General features: G+C 40.8%; 1 protein-coding gene across 1 annotated transcript in view; it reads right to left on the bottom strand.

Moving 5' to 3' along the window:
• Nucleotides 1-20,917, bottom strand: part of LOC111861524 (lachesin) — a gene marked incomplete at both ends in the record, with an annotated part of 146,896 nt that overhangs the window by 27,531 nt on the left and 98,448 nt on the right. Inside the window, 2 exon segments of the mRNA XM_023846173.2 lie at nucleotides 721-849; nucleotides 15,392-15,562. Coding sequence (XP_023701941.2) covers nucleotides 721-849; nucleotides 15,392-15,562 — 300 coding nt within the window.

Here is a 20,917-nt window from a genome sequence, read left to right as displayed (position 1 = left end):
AGACACACACGATAGTGAAGGAGTGCTCCAACAGAGGAGGATGGGCGTGACTGGCGTAGTGAGACGCGACGTAGAGATGAGGAATCCGGAACAATTTTAATATTTTTAACGTTTGACATTTGTCAATGTATATGATAGATATATATTTTAGTTATTTTAATGTGAGGACAAGGCATGCAATGAACTAGTCTGGCGTGGATGAGTAAGCACCTGAAGATGGCATTATTATGCCGAAACATGTAGTGCGAGTGAGAGAAGGAGATAGATGAGTGTATGCAATGCAAGACCGTTTAAATAAATCAAAAAGAATAATTTAGTGTTTCACAAAAGCGAATCGGTTCTGAAATACAGTTAGTAATAAATCTGTCGATTAATCGATTACAAGTATGCAGTTACTTGATTAAGAACGTTGGTAGGTTGTTAGGTTTAACAGTTACGCACTACTTTTTACACTCTAAACGGAAACAAATTCTTTACGCCTTATTAAAAAAGAAACAACAACCGCGTAAAATGAAATGACTTAGTCTCGGATTGGACTGTGGTGTGACGTCAGGCTTCTCCTATATATAAGAAACATAACGACGAAATTTCCGTGCGCACATTCCGTTTAATAAGACGTGGGGCAAAACACTACTGCCCTCGCCCTGCGGGAGCCACGCGGCTTATTACTGGGGAGTGTCTGTCTCCATTAAGGGCCCGCCTCATTATGTGGGTACTTACAGTTGACGTTGAGTATGATCCTCCTGCTCACGGCTGGAGGAACGTCGTTAGATGCGATGCACAAGAATGCTCCCATCTGTTTGCGATCCAGGCGCCAGAAGTGGAGCAAACTCCCGTTGAAGGCTTTCACTGTGGAGAAACCAAACCAAATTAGAGGACATCATGCACAGAAGGAACTAATGATAAAAGGAAGGAGACAAAGAAAATGTAGTCTAAAAGACTTACTATAAATATTAAGCTACCACAGACTACACAACGAAAGTATATTGCAAATTTTCACAGTCAATAATATTGTAACATGACAACTGAAACCTGGAATAACGGAGCTATTGCTATACAACGGCTCTGTAAACAGATTCCCGAGGGGACGAATATGTAAGCAACAATTAGGGTATTATTGGGCTATAACGATTAAATGGTGTTTCCTGTTGGATCCGCTCCGATGCTCCATAACGAAAATCCTTGATTGGCAGAAGAGATTCAAGGGACTAGACTGCCTGGTAGCGACTAGAAATAGGGCATAGTCTGCTGTACTGAGCCTAGACTGACTGAGGCCTTGTATATATTAGACATACTAAATATTAAGACTCAATTGTAAATAAGTGTACATAGTGACAATGGACTAATACTTTCGACTATGACTGACAAATAACAGACCTGACCCCTCGTCAGAGAGGGCACCCCACATGAACAGGATAGTAATTTTCACTTAAAAAGTAACATGCTCGACACCAAGACAGACAGACTGACTGACCGTCAGTAGCAGTGTGACTTTGACTTTGGCAGAAGAGAACTGAGTGAGTCTCTTGAGATGGCAATTGAGGTGGCAAGAAAGGAATTAGGCTGTGCAAGGAAGACTTCATGTGTGCTGCAGTTACAGTGAGACTGGTATAAACACTGCGTTAAAATCCGTTGCCAGATTACGATGAATGAAGACCGAGAACCCTGGCATGTGTGTAATGGTGAATTGTAGAGCGTGTAGATCTGCGATAGCGCTATAATTACGTGTAGTTCTAAGTGGTATGTAGAAGCAAACAATAAACTCAATTATCCAATCCAAACCCTGTCAATAGTCACCCATACCGGTTCCTGAAAATCTTAGATGTGGGAAAATATAGGCGTCATTATTGTATTACAATTGTAGAATTTTGTGATGAAGCGTATCAGAGAAAGTATGCAACCCTTTTTACGGACAATGTGTATAATGATGAAATAAAGGTGTCGCCCATGTAGCATTGTTATTGTGACAGCTGAAACATGTTACACTTCTCTATGGAGCTTATTATTCTATTTAATCATTTCTTAAGGGGTGGCTGATTTATTGGCGAGTTACATGTTCCTTGTTTGTGAACAGAAGACAAGTGCCTTGTCTCACACCAAGCTTAGTGACCGGAAGTAGGGCAACGTCACAACAGGAGGCAAGTCTGTAGCTTTCTTGCGCCGTGAATTTGTCTTTTGACATGTGTAGCTGTCACAATTTATTTTCAGAGGGGTATAGCTAAATCTCGTGTACTATAAGATATATGCTTCCATGTGTGAGGTCCGAGTTCTACCTCTGGGTACTGCGTTGTTCTAAAGAGTCGTTATATGATTGGCTTATGCTGATTGCATGATGAATTTGCCTAGATAAAATCGACCAATTGAAGATGAATTCTTATCTGGGAAGGGGATGTCGTCAATTCCGCGATGCTTCCGCAAAATACCTGTCTTCAGCACTTGATTTCGGCAACTTATCAGAGTCTGACGTGATTTGGTTACGTTCTACTCACGTGACCAAATTAATCAACACCTGGCGTCTTCAATTCTTCTGAGTGGAACTCATATATTTATCTAAATTAATCAGCATTTGATATTGGAATATTAATTTTTGATAATATTTTTAAAAGGCCAAATTGTTAGGTGTCGCTGCCAATTAACAAACAGTTTGTTAACCGAGGAAACTGTTATTGTAACTAGAATGGAGGAATAGTTTCCGCTTACTAAGTTATTGCCTTTACACGACCCGGAAAGGAGCTAGTTGTTCTGCTGAGCCGACATATGAATGAAAAAGAGAGGCCGGTGACAGTATTTAGTTTTCAGTTGCTTGATACTTCACGAAACAGTGAAACCAGGCAAGCGAAGTTTCGTATATCATAAACAGAACTACGAATTCTGTACAAAGTAATTCTTATGTGAACAATTACAAAAAGCCCAGGGTAATTATAAGATGTATAACGAAGAAGCTGACAGTGGCAGTGATATTCATAAACAGTGAGCTAATACAATGTTGTTGTATTTTAGCGTCCTGTTGCACTGATTCGCGTCCATGATGTGTATGTATTGACCGTCTTCTAGTGCACACAATCTCACTTGTCACTTCACTACATGTTTCGTCATCACTGTGCCATCCTCAGGTGTATTATTTACGTTAAACTATTGCACTGCTAATACAAGTTTGTAAGATTTGAGGTTTTCACGGCGGTGACTATAAAGAAAGCAGTCTTTTGGGATGTGACACCGTGGAGATGTGGTGTTAACCGACGTTTCGGAGGAACGTATCGCCTCCATCTTCGGGGTAGAAAGAAAAATAAGAAAATTCGCAAGCGGAGAGACTGGTACCGGTTCTCACGGTCTCTTTGCTTACAAATTTTATTATTTTTCCTTCTACCCTGAAAATGGGGGCGATACGTTCCTCCTAAACGTCGGGTAACACCACAAGACTGCTCTCTTAATATAAGTTTGTTTATATTTTTAACGCGTCATAGAGCGGTACTGTAGACCTGTGTTATAATTCAATGAGAGGAATCTCATTCTATACCCTCGCTCTCAGAACTACACTAACAACAGTACAGGATTCAGTCTGTGGCTTCTTTGGCGACAGGGCATGAGCATCCCCTTCTGTGATAACAATCTGAAGATATTCATATACACGCTTTCCTATCTTGCATGCATTATTAAAATGATACTTATTTATTGCCGATACGAATAAGGTTTTACAGAAACAAATCAACATTAAAGAAACATCAATGTCTAAAGTCATAAACTGTGGTCTTGCCAAAGCACATATCAAGATAGATATGACAACTCGTGATGCAAAATATTTTTTTTTTTTTGCATTTAGTTCATTACATAATACATTTTAAAACGTTTTAAGAGAAGCACTATACATTAACAAGAGATAGAGTATATGAGGTGCAAAATTGTTTTAAAATTTAGAAACTGCCTCCATAATTTATCAAAAGTACGTTGCAAGTTTTAAACAGAATACGCCTAAAAGTAACATGGGAATATATTTCAATATCATTATAGAAGCATGTTATTTAGGTAAATGGAGTCGAAATGATGTTATAAATTTATATCCCATTCTCAATGGTTCTGAGTTCAAGACGTTTCGGCTCTGAATTAATGAATTGAAGAACCCGCATTCGGACATCCAATCGCAGCGCGCTCTACGCTGTTTATATTAGGCTGATATTGACCTAAATCAATTTCGTCTATTATGTATTTTCGGAGGAGACACGAACTGAAGGACGGACAAACAGATGCAAATTACAATAATGCAATCTTCTGAGCTAAAATTTTTTGAGAGACCAGCCGTGTCAATGTTGAATCAAAAACTGTCGTTTCAGAGATCTCCTCGTTCTCTATTATCAGGGTCCATTGTATGTCGCTGACAATAATATCAGTTTTTCAGTGATGCATGGTCATACAGCACACCGACCCTGATAATGGAGACAGAGGTGATTTCTTGAAATGTTGGTCTTTAGTTGAACACTGGCAAGGCTGATCACCGGAGAAAATTTTGGTGCATTTGTATTAGCGTGAAAACTTAAAATTTTATAAAATAATATGACATATAAACCCAATTCTAGGCAAAGCCTGAAATACCCGCACGCGATAATAGAATCAGTTTCGGAAGAGGTGTTTTCTGTGCGGTTCGCATACATCCAATGCTAGGTAACGGGCCAATTAACACTCATTTTTAAGGCGTTTTCCTTGGGGTCCACTCCTAGGAATTATCTTGAAGACAATCAGCGCTACAGTAGTTAGTTGAGGGTTGCAAGTTGAGTCAACCTGTTCAAGGGAGACTGAGAAGTGATGGCGCTATTGTTGAATTGAGTTGAGTCAGTTGAGTGTTCAACTGTGGAGTATTAACCAGCAAGTAACGGGAACCGGAAGAATCTCCACTGCTAAGATTCATTACCAGGAAACGTCTAGTGAAGACACTGTAGAGGAACAGCCATTGTGGAGAGCTGTTACCAAATAAAGACTAGTGAAAATAGACTGAGAAGACTTAGTGTTGAGTAACTTGTAGTGTGGAAATCAGCAATAGTGTAATAATTATTTGTAGTTACGACCTGTAAGTGGTCGGTAAATATATTCACCAACCTAAACCCCGTATACAGTCACTAATACACATGACAATACAATTTCCTGTTATGGATCTCGTTCAAAGAATGTGTAATACTATGAAATTTGTAAAATAGTTAATCCCTATGAATGGATCAAGTGTTCGGTCACTTCTTTACACGAATAAACCAAGCTCCGTTCTCAACACACAAAACACTTTGCGCACAGAAACGCTGTGTTTGCGCCGTGCTGGGGAAGAAGTAGGGAACCCGCATGCTCAGCGAGAGATGCGGGCCTGCATGTTACTTCCTGTTCTCTCATTGCCAGGCTGCGGGCCAAATGATTAGCGAACAATGTGGTCTCTGTGTCTCTACTTCCGGTTTATACATTCGAATCTGGACTCGGATATGGAAGTCTAATGGAGGTTAGGATGTATATTAGTATCATACCTCTAGTCTGGCAGCTGTACCAGGTGTCTGGACTGTACGGTCCATTCAGCTTGTAACTCACTTTCAATGACCATATGGAGCTTCTAAACGTCCCGTAACACTAATTAAACAAGATGATATACATTAAGTTTCATCTTTGAGTCATTCTGTTGATGTTTTCAGTGCATTAAATTCCTTTAAATTTTCTGCGTGATGGAGAATTAAAAAACTGGCCGCAGGTGTTGAGAATTGGAAGACGTATTCAAAAGTTATCATGTTCCTAGCTTTTATCATATTTCGTAACAGGAATAATTTTCGGCATGAAAAGTACTGAATTCAACGTTATCGGACGCCAAGAACAGATATTAGGACTCTGTTAATGGATTTCTGCCCCAGGTCCCTTAGCACCAAACCAAATATTCAGAGATCAGTTGCAGAAATGAAACAGGTATGGGTAAAAGGTGAAGGTATCATTGTAACAGGCCGTGGAAGCCCATAAGGTTGTGAGACGTCGAGGTTTCCACATTTTCTAGACAATCGGCTTATAGACGGCGATAAGTTTGTCAGCTTTATGTACCGGCCGCTTTTTACCCCCCAGGAAGATTCCTGGTACTCATTTATGTTAGAGGCTGAGTCGACTCCAAGGCCATATATCGCGTCTGGAAGAATTCGGCAAATTGAAAAATCCTCCTCATCGGGACTCGAACCCGCGACCTTCCGGCTTGTAACATAGTGCCTCATCCAACAACGCTACCGCGTGTCCCTAGAAATGAAATAGGTACAAGAGACAAAGTTAGGTGGGTAGAAATTACTTCCCGATTATGTGTTCGTTTCATGAATGTAGGGTAAAGATTTCACATGAAGGATCTGCAGAAATGCTGAGATGAAACGTTCCACTTCCCTGAAGGCGGCGCCGTGTTCATAGCATCGAGATCTGCTCCACGACCGCGCGATCCCTTTGGAACTAATGTTTCCATGCAGAACAAAACGGAACTTGGGAAAGAGAGGTAGCAAGGCATAAGGGACTTCTGCGTCTTGAGCTGTCTATGTAATTCTCTTAAACAAGTACATAGCACATTAAACACGAGAAACGTGTTAGCATCAATTGTTTATGAAAGACGAAAACCCTGTTCATGTTGATCTGACTTCAAACACAAAAGATAAAATCTTACCGGGTGTGAAGACAGTAAAGTTGCCATAACAAATTTTTATGATGGTGAGTATTTTAGCTGAAATGCTACATTTGGAGCATTGCTTTGTATGGGGCTGAAACTTGGACACTTAGGGCAGTAGATCAGAAACAGCTGGAAAGCTTCGAAATGTGGTGTTGGAGAAGGATGGAGAAGATCAGTTGGACCGATTATGTGAGAAATTAAGAAGTGTTGATTAGAGTCAGTAAGCAGAGGAATATCCTACACGAAATAAGAAAACGGAAGGCTAATTGGATTGGTCATGTTATACGCAGAAACTGCCTTCTAAAAGAAGTTATTGAAGGAAAGATAGAGCGGCGGATAGAAGTGACCAGAAGACGAGGAAGAAGACGTAAGAAGATGCTGAATGACCTTGGGGACAGAATAGGATACTGTCATTTGAAGGAGAAAGCTCTAGATCGCATCAAGTGGAGGAACTGTTTTGGAAGAGACTGTGGACCTGTCGTCTTGACAGATTACTGATGAATGAATGAATTTTAGCGTGTGTTTTTATACGGTTTTGAAACTCAGTTTTCTCATCTCAGAGAAGGATATGTATGATAAGTATTTAAAACAAAGTGCTGAGAAAATTAATTAAATATTATATGAATGTACGGTATTACGTCACAAGTAATTCTCTAATTTGAAGAGTTCTGCTAGTAACGTTATCGGTGAATCTGGGTTTGAGTCTAAACAGAAATAGGCCTTCACCATCATGTCCACAGTGGCCCTCAGCCTTGTATGAAATAGGTACCGCTGGTTTATTAGCGTGAAGGGAGGTTAGGTGATGGGAGGTCTCCAGTTTCGTGGTATTCTTCAGTATGCTGTTCAGGCATAAGGGTAACTTCATTGAACAAATTTAACTCCTGCTTGTATGCAGCTCAAAGCAAATTAGTCTTTAAGACAAATAATACACAACAGAAAAATTGTCCAATAAGGTACGTAGTTTCAAATATGTTGTAACGTGGCTTATATTTAACGAAATACAAAGAATGATAATTTAAGACGGAGTTCCATGTGTGTGGTGTGATTAATTTTGAACAAACTAGGTTTATCTGCATACATTAATAATCACATAAATATCTATGAGGTATAGAAATCGCGAATAGTATTTCGAAAATATTTGTGCTGCAAACCAAGATTACCCTTTGCCACTCGCCTTGTGATAGAGGTGCTGTAGACGACGCGACTCTAGTCACACTTACCGCCCACTTGCCTTGTTCAACAAGAGAGATACAGTTCCTTGTGTCAATCTCATCTGTTTTCTCCTAATCACTTTCGAAAAACTGAAAATTTCCGTATATCTCCGTATGAATATCATGGTAGCGTAGTTGGTTGAGGCACTATGCTACAAGCCGGAAGGTCGTGGGTTCGATTCCCGCTCAGATGGACTTTTCAATTGACCTAATCCTCCCAGCCGCATTATGGCCTCTAACAGAAATGAGTACCAGAAATCTTCCTGGGGGGTAAGGGCAGCCGGCGCGCAAGGCTGACAACCTTACCGCCATCTGTGAGCGGATTGTCTAGATAGTGTGAAACCCTCAACGTTTAACAACCCTATGGGCCTTCACGGCCTGGTACAGGGATAGCCTTACTTTACCTGTACATTTTGAAAATGTGGCACAGTTCAGATATTTGGGAACGACAATAACAGATCGAAACCTGATTCATGAGGAAATTAAGAGGAGATTGAACTCGGGTAATGCTTGCTACCATTCGGTCCAGAACCTTTTGTCTCTCGTCTGCTGTCTAAAAACAAAAATTAGAATGTAGAAAACTATAATTTTGCTGTGATTCTGTATGGGTGTGAAACTTTGTTTTTTAACATTAAGGGAGGCACATAGACTGAGGGTGTTTGAGAACAGGGTGTTGAGGAGAATATTTGGACCGAAGAGAGATGAAGTGACGGGAAGTTGGAGAAAACTGCATAATGAGGAGCTTCATAACTTGTATTCTTCTCCAAGTATAATTAGAATGAACAAGTCAAGGAGGATGAGGCTGGCAGGGCATGTAGCACGAATGGGGCAGACGAGAAATGAATATAGGATATTGGTGGGAAAGCCAGAAGGAAGGAGACAACAGGGAAGACCAAGACGTGGGTGGGTGGACAGTATTAAAACGTATCTTAGAGATTTAGGATGAGATGGTATGGGCTGGATTGATCTGGCACAGGATAGGGACCAGTGAAGGGCTCTTGTGAACACAGTAATGAACCTTCGGGTTCCATAAAATACTGGGAAGCTCTTGAGGAGCTGCACAAGCGGGAGTTCTTCAATGCCCCATGAGTGAACTGACACGTATTTTGAACCTTAATATCATAACCAGGCTACAACATATACATTGTAACGAAATTGCTGTTCATTGCTGAAGCTCTTAGTTTTTGCCTATATGTTAGTAAGTTTCTCTGCTGGCTTTAAATTTAAAATTGTAGAATATTATGTAAAATTAGAATAATTATGAAATTATAAAATATGTTTACTGGCAAAATTCACCATTATAGCATCTGGTTCGTATGTCTAGGAGTTTCATTTTGTTATGGAGAGTGGGTACATAAGACTGCAGAGAATTTCATGCGACAGCTCTCCTGAGAATTCCGTTGTCGTGTATAGATGGAAAACTACTTGTTGTTTGGAAGATCTCTGTGAACTGCGCTCATCTTAGCCCGTACATATGTGAAAGAGACGAATGTTTGCAGCCGGATTTACGTTCGTACAGTTCAGATTCTTCCGTTCCGGCTTGGGTGGCGCACGCGACAATTTCATTGGTTTACAGGTAGACTAGAACCTACTACGACAACTTCCCCTGCCTCTCCGTGTCTCGTACTCGCAACATAAAATCCATTTGTGTTATTGGTTCTGTACTTTTGCTCCTGTAGGCAGTGTGGGAGGGAAGAAAAAAAATCTGCGGAAGTCCAGAATCCACCCTCCCATCCCTTTTTTTAACCCGCATACACCACAAGACTCCCAGGGATGGAGTTTCCATTATTCACAAGTTCTCGTTCCTCGAGATTTAGTTATGCTCCCCCCACGCACTCTTCGTACCCAGCATTTTATACATCTTCTCGTCCCCCCTTTTTAAGGGGTGCCCCAGTCCCACACATGCTCTGTTCAAGAAGCTCTAAGGGCTCTTCTGACTTGTCGCCTATCTTAGAATAAACCTTACAACTCCTGCAAGCTCCATAAGTACGGCTTAATTTTTTTCTATAATTAAACTGAACATGAAAATTATGACCACGTGGTAGGAACAGAGAACCTTCCGAAAAACACAATTTTTTGAGTCTTCAATGGTTTCCGACGAGATATGTTGAATGCCTTGAACGAGTTATCTCGTCAAGGTACAGGAACGATTTTCGGTGGTGGAGTTCCTGTATATCTCTGTGAACAAGCTTTCTGGTGACTCGTATTAACATCTTTATAATAAATGACCTCGGAATTTTTAAGTTTTCTCTAGTATTTTCACTGGTTACTTGGTAAGTGCGAACACTGCGCTTAGTGTTGAAACTCAAAGGCTCCGTGACCTTGAGAGAGGCATCCTACTTTGAGCGAACAGCTAAGTGGTTCAAGTATCAGTCTGTTTGAACCACAAAGTTACAGGAAACACTTTCTTTGCCCTGTTTATATAAGACATTCTCAAGTTTTTTTTTTTTTTGGTTTCTGTTTCGGTTGTGCCACGTCAAATTTTCGGAGTAAAATGATGCTAAGAGAATGCGAACTGATGGAAGAAAGGAACTAGGATTTCGATATTTTTTTTTTTACGAAAAGAATACAAACGTTTAGTAAACAACATAGAATACAGACCTCATTAATACTGAGACTTTCCCTGGTACTTTTCGATATATAAGATATTTAAGATACAAAAAAACAAACAGCCTTACTATGCAGTGTGAAGTCTACAGGCCGCAGTGTGAGCAACTCTGTAACAATGCATTTCTATGTACAACCAGTTTTATAAGCGTGTGCTCTGCTAGTCGGGAACCTGGAGCATATTACCTTATTTACAAAACTAGCCACGGGATCTTATGTTAGGCCAGCTGAATCCAGTCAACATATTCACACTCAGTTTCTTTAAGATCCACTTTAACGTTATCCTTCCATTAAAGTTTAAATCAGGAGAAGGGATAGCTCAGTCTGTATAGCGACTGGTTACGGGCTGGACGACGGAGGAGTCGGAGTTCGAGTCCCGGTGGGGCAAGAATTTTCATTCTCCATGTCGTCCAGACCGGCTCTGGGGTCCACCCAACCTCATACACAATGGGTACCGGGGGCTCTTTCCTCGGGGGTAAAGCGGCCGGCTGACCACTGGCCTCCAGCTAGTACCGAGGTCAAGAAAATGTGGATATATACATCCACTGCCCCATACGCCTTCATGGCGTAGTGCTTAATTAGCTAAATCCAGGGACAACTTTACCTTTTTACGTTTTTATGTTTAAATCTCTCGAGCATCACGACAATGTGATTACTAGCGAGTTATATAATTAGGGTCAGTAATGCAAACACTAATAGGATATTTGCAATTAGAATCTGTGGCCGTATCCTTTACATTTAATGAAACCAAACAACTTCATGAATATACCTGCTGACGTGATAAGCGAACAATACATGAAACAATAGCTCTGAGGAGTAATGAATGGAAACAGAGAAAGCAGGAAGCAGGCTGTCAGTCACTGGGGTATCCAGTTAACACTGCCTGAATACCAGAGAAAGCCGACAAGTGCTCATAAAGTCAGTACCTCCTCCACAACCTACAAGGAACAATGGTAATGGGCTCTAAGTCACTCTCACAGAATTCGCTCACGAGACCTTTAACACTAGGATTAGTGTGCCTGCCCCAGCAGCATGGGGAGGGCGAAGGGGAGCTTTTGTGTTTTGCTCGTAGAGCGTGTACTGGGCACGATTAGTGTGGGTCTATATGAGAACTCTGAGTTAAGAGGCCTTACTGTTCACTATATAACATTACATCCAACTATCGACTTGTTAGACACTGGTTCCTTCAACATGAAACCTCCGGTTCTATCTTATTTGACTTGGTAGGAGATTAGTGATGGACAAAGCAGAACTGGAGCATAGTTTTCTCTGATTCTCCTCGGATTTACTAGCTAGTCAGAATTCCACTAGTGCTCCATACTGTCACCACCCCCTGAAATGCGCAATGGTTCGTACCAGGCAGCACACTATCACATCCACGGTCTTGAAGGTGGAGGATATATAGTAATTTTTAATCAGACATTTGGCTAAGTAGAGAGTAAGGAAATCTCCTTGAATTAATGAATTATTTAATGCATAAGGGGTAGACCCCAATAATCCGGCGACCTTCAATGATCTATTGTGTTTCCCCCTTTTTAGTTGAACTTTTATCAATCCTAAACTTCGAATGAAATGTAGGGCTTTGTTTATGGGGACGTCATAATAGTCACTTAGTTCCATAAAAAACTGGACCAAGTGCCGAAATCTTAAATAAGCTATGGTATCACAATCACATAGGATATGTGTGGCTGATTAATCTTTTACCAGGCACCGTAAACAAGTGGGGTCAGTCTGAAAAGGAGTTCTTTAGGTGACAGTGCCCTGTAAATAGTCTTACCACCCATCTTGACTGGTCTCTGATTAATTCGTTCTGATTCTTCGTTCTTTCGGCAGAGGCCCCTAGTATAAGTCCTTTTGTCTGTTTCAGTCCAGTTACGGATTCCAAATATTTTTTGTGATCTGTTCATCCAGTCCCTAACCGTTTTCTTGGCAACTCCAACTGAGATGCCGCAAGTTGGTTCAGGTCCTGTGAGCGGCTGTTCAGATCCTGTTCTTGCCAGGTGATCTGCTGTTTCATTCCCAGCAATACTCTCCTACTGAGATGCCGCAAGCTGGTTCAGATGTTCAGATCCTGTTCTTGCCAGGTGATCTGCTGTTTCATTCCCAGCAATACTTTCCTACTGAGATGCCGCAACCTGGTTCAGATGTTCAGATCCTGTTCTTGCCAGGTGATCTGCTGTTTCATTCCCAGCAATACTCTCCTACTGAGATGCCGCAAGCTGGTTCAGATGTTCAGATCCTGTTCTTGTCAGCTGATCTGCGGTTTCGTTCCCTGCAATACTCTCCTACTGAGGTGCCGCAAGATGGTTCAGGTCCTGTGAACGGCTGTTTAGATCCTGTTCAGGTCCTGTTCTTGCCAGCTGATCAGCTGTTTCATTCCCAGCAATGGTCTCCTACTGAGATTCCGAAAGCTGGTTCAGATGTTCAGACCCTGTTCTTGCCAGTTGATCTGCGTTTTCATTCCCTGCAATACTCTCCTACTGAGATATCGCAAGCTGGTTCAGGTCCTATGAACGGCTGTTCAGATCCTGTTCAGGTCCTGTTCTTGCCAGCTGATCTGCGGTTTCATTCCCTACCTTGAACCTTGAAATATATCAGAATATTGGGCGGGAAATCTGGAAAGCAAATACCAATTGAGGGGCCTGTGCTAGAGCTGCTCTTCATACAAAAAGGAATTTATATTTTGATATGGGGAACGGGCAAAACAGACTGAACTGACGCATTTAGCTTTTAACGTTACGATTAATGCAGATTTTACAGTAAACAAGGAGTCCTTTCTCTTTAATGAATTCAAATGTTCCTCACCAGTGCCGCGTCATCTGCAGTCAGTATAACGACCGGGTAATGATAACTGAAGAGGGAGATGCCTGCTTCCTTATGAAGTAAATGAGTGACGTCAGCCGCCTTCATTGCATCATTAATCTATGCATTATAAATCGGAAATCATGTGCTCAGGGTCATTAATAATTTGGCTATGCTCGACTGCGTTGCTGCACTTTCTTCTAATGACGAACCGGCACGTCTTAATTTATTTAGTTCTAATTAAACTGTTTCGTCTTGCAGACAGACACGAAAAGTTCTATGTCGATCGCAAAGTACGACGTGTGCTCTAAGTTAGTGCAGTTTCTGCACCTAAAATAGGGGTTTTATCCTTATTTTATGTTAACTGAATATGTAACATTGTCTGAAATTATGAATTTTATTTTTACTTATTGTTCTTCATAGTAACTCCTCAAAGCATGACCTACAGGCCTATCTGAAGTTACTGAGAAGACATTTCGACTATTTTGATATCATCTTACTAGCGTTATATTGATTTTGGTTCATTTACGTACTTCTCTGTTGATTTGATATTACTGTGGGTCATAAAATGACCGCCTCTATGGTCTAGTGGTCAGAGTTTCTGGCTACCGATCCAGAGGCCCCGGGTTGGATTCCAGGCGCTACCAGATTCTCTGAGAAGTAGTGGGTCTGGAAAGGGGTCCAATCAGCCTCGCGAGGATAACTGAGGAGCTATTTGAATGGAAAAATAGAGAGCTCCGATCTAGAAATCCGAGATTAACGGCCGTGGAAATCCGTTGCGCTGACCACGCGACACCCTCTATCCGCTAAATTTGGCACTAACTTCGTCGAAAAACGGTGTTCAATCGGTTGGTATAGTTCATTTGCGGACTACAGCCACGGAATTTGTTTTTGTTTTAAGGGGTCATCAAATAAATGAGGATAAGATGGGCGTATCATATAGCAGAGGCGTCATAAATAAGAGGTGCAAAAATTTTCAAGGCGAACATGAAAGGACAATATTGATGTTACTTCAATGAGGTGTGTGAACTCAAATGATACGACTCTGGAAAAGACTGACTGATGGAATCTTTTAAATTTAACAATGAACCTCGCGTTTTAATCAATGAAGGGAACTTGTTGGTCTGCTACTCATTTCTCAGTCTCTCAAGGACTGTGCAATGAAGTTAGCGTCTGCGTGGCATGACTCAAGAGTGGGTTAGTAACAGACAGACAGACCTCCTCTGCAGTCTAGTTGTCAGCGTTCCTGGTAACATATCCCGAGGTCCGGGTTCGATTCCAAGCGCTACCAGATTTTTAGGCAGCGCCATAATTCAAGCGGTTAGTCGCTGGCTTCCCACCGCGGCGGCACGGGTTCGATCTCGGGTCTGGTCAAGTGGGATTTGTGGTGGACAAAGTGGCGCTGGGGCAGGTTTTCTCCGAGTATTTCGGTTTCCCCTGCCAATCTTCATTCCAGCAACTGCTCCACAATCACCTTCACCTATCATCTGGGGCTGGTACAATAGGCCAGAAGTGGCGGCAGTACAAGGGACTTAGTCCCACCCCACTAGCATCAAAAAAGTAGGCAGACAGACATACAGAAAGCATTTCGTGTGAATAATGGCAACTAATCGATGTATACCGTTATAATCCTACATAATAAATTTAACGTTATGAGAGTGTGTAGAGCGGAGCATAAAATAAGGCTGTGTTGCTAAAAATATATAAGAGAACACTATACGTGTATTAGTAACCTTACTCTGGAGTAAGAATTTAACTGAATTGTGTAGGAATTTAAATTAGCCACATTACCTAGGAATGCATTTATATAACGGAAAATCTTTATAATTAACTTATGTTTGTGTTGTGCATTAATATGAAACATTGATAACAGAGGACAGAATCATTAGATGGCAACAACCTACGGCAGTAAAAGATACTTATGTTTCAGTCGATACTGCAGTCCACAACTTTGCCGGAAAAGTGCAGAGTCAGCGAAACAGCTCTCTGACGAGGTGTAATGTGTAACTGCGGATCAATGGTAGGGTTATCTGTGGAAATTGTAGCTAGAAATGGAAGTTTTACAAAATTTACCACTGAATTCTCAGCCAAAATAATGATAAAATTATTGTAGCTGTACCTGGTATGGGGTCCCTTGGTCCCCGGCGCAGGAGAATAGGCTCGCCATCCTCTCTGCGCCACGTGATCCGTGGCGGGGGATGTCCCGTTGCCTTGCAGACGAGCGTTGCGTTCTCGTTCTCTTGAACAGATAAATCCGTACTTGTTTCGTCATAGAGGATGTCAGGAGGCACTGCAACAAGCAAAAAGAAGCAAATGAAGGTACAAACTTACGAAATCAGTTACATTTCACTTCTTTCGGAAAGTCAATTCAATTACTGACAGAGGTCAAGATAACAATAACAATAAACCAAAATTTACGCATAATTAGAATAATAAGAATAAGTCAATTATAAATGTTAATAACTTTGAAATATTTTTTTTTAACCATGACGTGCTTGCAATACGAAATCCCGTCAAAAATAAATTAAGTTCTATAGTCATATTGAACTTCATTTTAGCTGAGTCTCTTAGCACAGAACAGGGATCTGTCTGGAACTTGTGGAGGACAGGGGAAGATAATATTAAAACGTATCTAAATAAGTGGGACTGGAGTGCGAATTGGATTGATATTGTTCAGGATAGAGACAAGATATTAATGAGTCTGTGGATTCCACATAGTGGAAGCTGGATTTCGGCGTCGGGGAGTGATCACTAGCCCCTCGAGCTGGAATCTGTTCCATGGCGTTATTTAGCGCATTCGATAAAAAAAATCCTTGATGGATATTGAAGCTACGAAACGGCAGCAAGATGGCTGATATACCAGGGCCGTTTCACGGCGACGACTCGGTAAACACGTTACCACAGCAATAGACACGAACGCAACAATTGAAGAGCTGTGTTTTCTATATGGCCAGTGCTGAGATTTCATAAGCAAGGGACAAGATTAGACCCAGTGAGTTCTGTATGACAGTCTGTGAAGAGGGGACTTAAACCCGAGGCAAAGGAATAGCCATTGTTGGAGCCGTTACCAGGATACGTCTAGTAACAGACTAAAAACAGTAAGAATATATGCTATAGTGAACTGTAAACTGTGGAAACAGCAATAGCGTTGTAGCTATTTGTAGTTACGACCTGTAAGTGGTCGTGGTCCAAACCCATTCTACAGTCACGTGACAATATCAAATATTCCCATTTTAAATTAAATTGCAATGACCACTGTTTCGTATATACAACGATAATCATGGTCAGCAAGCCGGTTGTGAAAGAGATATAGGATGATGTAATTGCAACAATTAAAGCGTAGGCAGAAAATGGAATATTAATGCGATAACATACTGTAATCGTCTCAAATGTAGTGGAATTATTTGGGCAATTTATGTGTGATGCGTAGTTATGATATGCGACAACAGGTCACTTAGAGGACAAGCCGATATCGCCAGCATGTCTCTACTCTCCGTTCAATAAAACTGTAACTGCGATGGGTGGGAATATAGTAACAAAGGGGGCACAGAGGGCTCCAAACTCAGTGATTGCAGGCAATACTAATTCTGCCGGCAGATGGATCTGCTAACCACTGTCCCTCTACCGTCAGCTACTTACTCATGTAGCTGAACCCTTCTTGAGGAGCCGCCAATTTTGCAGCCACTCAAGAATTTCCCAGCATTTTATGGAACCCGAAGGTTCATTATCGTGTTCAAAAGAGCCTTTCACTGGTCCCTATCCTTATCCAGATCAATCCAATCCATACCATCTCATCATATGTCTCTAAAATCCATTTTAACATTGTCCACCGACTTAAGCCTTGGTCTTCTCAGTGGTCTCCTTCCCTCTGACTTTCCAACCAATATCCTATACGCATTCCTCTTCTCTCCCATTCATGATACATTCCCTGACCACCTCATCCTCATTGACTTGATCATTCTAATTATACTTGGAGAAGAGTACAAGTTATGAAGCTCCTCATTATGCAGTTTTCTCCAACCTCCTGTCACTTCATCCCTCTTCGGTCCAAATATTCTCCTCAACATCCTGGTCTCAAACACCCTCAGTCTATGTGCCTCCCTTAATGTTAAAAAACAAAGGTTCACACCCATACAGAATCACAGTAAAATTATAGTTTTCTATATTCTAATTTTTATGTTTTTGGACAACAGACGAGAAGACAAAATGTTCTGGACTGAATTGTAGCAAGCATTACCCGAGTTCAATCGCCTCTTAATTTCCTCCTGAATCAGGTTTTAATTTGTTATCGTCGTTCCAAAATATCTGAACTGTGCCACATTTTCATAACATCTGTTTCCTATCTTTTTGCTCTGATTTTGGCCCTGCATTTTGGTGACGAGACAGCAACATATACTTAGTTTTCTCTGTGTTTACTTCTAGACCAACCTCATTGCTTGCATCAATTAAAGTCTATGTGTTCTTCTTTATGGTATCTGTACCGTCAGCTACAGTTATTTAAATAAAAAGCTTATTTAGATGACCTTCTTTAAACTCGTACTTTGTACTCTGTGCTGAATTAGTACAGGGCCAGTACGAGAAGTAGAGACCCCAGTATTACTGAATAAATATACCGGTAATATGTAATAAGATTACTCATACCAAATACTCTTATATCAATTACAATTTCAAATGTGCACTCTGAAATATAACTAGGGGACAGCTGCCGTACGTTCCGTTTACACAGTCATGGTGCGGCTGAGTTTGAAATTATACAACACAGGCAATTTATTTTCCACTTAGAAACTATTTAGCCGAACAGAATACGATTAGTACTTAAAAGATTATGCTGAATGTTGCACTGGAATTGCTTCTGCTGGAGGCTACAGCTCACAAAAATTGTTCACTGCATCGAGTCATGAAATTATCTCTGCGGTAAAATATGAGTTTTGCTTTACTTTATGTTCAACAGTTATGCGCATGCGCAGGGATCAATGTACCTGGTTTCAAAGCGATATAGCCATAGGCTCTTTCCCACAACTATCTCATTTGTCCGCTTGTACGCATTTCAAGAAAACCTAGTACAAATAGTATGTTTCCGGACATGTATTTATCTAAAAACCGTCCTGTTTATTTTTCAAAACACAAAGTTTCTGAGACTGGATTCTGTACACGTCTTCAGGTAAAATCTACTCAGTTGGGCCCAATAGATAGAGCTAGTCCATAAATGAAACACAAGAACAATGTGTAAAAAGTAGGTTTTACCTGAAGATGGAACTAGGATCCAGTCTCCGAAACGTTGTGTTTTGAAAAATAAACAGGACGGTTTCTAGCTGAAGACAAAATGATGGGTAATATCCAGAAACTTAATATTTGTGCTGATGTACTGTCGTCACAAACTTTTGGATCTTATTTACAAGAAAACCTGATTATCTCGGAATTCCAAGGGGTATGAATTTATTTTCCGATTAAGGCAGATTGTCTCTGAATCTAGGTATTTATACAGCATATAACTTAGGCGTGTAATTGTGTTCATGTGGTCCAAATTACAATTCGAAACTGATGCTCTATTATCTCATTATAGACTGAACTAACACAAAATTTCTGTGGTAGCGATGGGCTTATGCGCCTCATATTCTGAGGCTGTCCTTTCGACTTATGAGTGAATGATAATGGCTCATTTTTCAATCCGACTATTTTATCAGTTCTACATAAATATTGTGACACGTTGCGCAACGAAGAACCCCCCCACCATCAGTGACGCAGCGGGTGAGTCAGAGCCCCCCTCCCCCCTTCCGCACGGTAACGTAACGCGCAACACGCGGTGACGTAACGCGCAACGCTCCGTACCCGTAATCAACTTCCTACTGTGACGTGGCACGCAACAGGCACTGCGGCTATATAAGGGAACTGCACAGCAGCTACCAGTGAGTTGTAATGCGACAGTCGCCGAGTGTGGTATCAACAGTTCTCCAGTCAGCCGACTACAAGTTGGAGTATAGCAGCCGTCGCGGAAAGAAGAACCGGACGTGTGTGTGATTGTGTAATTGGGAGTTTGTGATACAGTGATACATAGCTCCCCTACTGTAAACGTGTAGACTACTGAACGCAGAGCGAGCTGATTTGCGCATAGGGTTATAAAGTGTGAAACCCCGCAACAGTGGTAACAGATTAATGCGATTAGGGTTATAAAGTGTGAAACCCCGCAACTGTGTGATAATTAATTGTAGCCGTTTCTTGTAGATTGTTGAATAAACCAATTAACGATTTCTACGGCGTATTCAGTAACGAAACACGTTACAATATTAACATAACTAGCTGTGCCCGGCCACGCCTTGCTGTGGCTCAGTCTGCCCGTTCTTCCCCAGTTTGATTTGCAAATACTCGACGCATTGCTTCCGCTCGGCGAGTATGACGACCCAAGTTTGATCTTCTGTGAGGCATTATTTGAATGAACTAAAGCAGATCGATTGCACTGATGAAGAAAAATATGCTAGCAACGGGCCACTGTTATTGCGTTTCCATGGAAGTATACGCTAACTGTTCTAGCGTTACAATTGAAACGACTGCTGGATTCGGAACATGTGGCAGGTTTTTACACGTTTTTACCTGTCACGGGTGTGACATCTACATAATAGGCACACAGAAAGACGCGCTTGTCCGAATGCAACGTTGTGTCAAAATTTCGAAGCGATCCGTGAAGAAGTTTCGGAGATCTTAGGTTAGACTCAAACGAACATTTACATTTTTATTAACATAAAAAAATAACTGTTTCAGTAGATAAATGATTTCAACTCTACATAAGCATACAATTGCCTTACATTTGTAGACAATTGTCCTAAATATTTTAATGCTCATAAAAACAATAAAACGTAATATATATTTCAGCATCCTGTTGCATTGGGGCAACAAGGAACATACAGCACTAAAACACACACAACTGAAGTGTACTACACTAAAGGGGAACATTGAAACAGCAGCTAAAAAATAGGATGAAAATATCCACCAAAGCAAATTACAACAATAACAACAACAAAATGATGAGCCTGAGAGTACAAACACAAAGTGTACAGTGCAGTGGTCTCCCCAAATAACAAGTGTTGCCTGATGATGGCCCATGTGCGGCCGAAACATGTAGCAAGAACAATGAATCTATATTATTAATAACATTTTAAAATATTTAACAGACGTTTTTGAGTGAATTAAATACATCTTAATGCATTTTAAGAAAGGACTGACGCTGTTGCATTACAGACAGAATACTTTATAAATTAAAAATAATAAGACCTAATAATTTGTAATAAGAATAATACCATTATAATTATTAATAACAATATTAAATTGTCTTCATAAACTAAATTAAGAGCCTCGTTTGTGATAATTCCCAGCTTTGTTTAGGTTCAACCCGTACGAATCTCCATTCCATCAAAACAAGTGGCTTCAACAAGGCATTAACATTTAACTGCCAATTATAACGATGTAATAAGGTAGATTTACATGCCAGCAATGCGACCTTCGTTGACAGCACTCATTGCAACCAAATTCAATGATATAATACCTCTCCAAACAAAATTACCAGCTTTTAATCGGCTTTTTATATTCGATATTCATGTGATAAATTTTTATAGCCATGCTCTTCAACTTGCTTGAAGAGTGGCTGTTGTAG

The sequence above is a fragment of the Cryptotermes secundus genome, unplaced genomic scaffold (assembly GCF_002891405.2).
Source record: "Cryptotermes secundus unplaced genomic scaffold, Csec_1.0 scaffold1046, whole genome shotgun sequence".
Taxonomy (NCBI): Eukaryota; Metazoa; Arthropoda; class Insecta; order Blattodea; family Kalotermitidae; genus Cryptotermes; species Cryptotermes secundus.
This window is presented reverse-complemented; position numbering and strand designations above follow the sequence as displayed.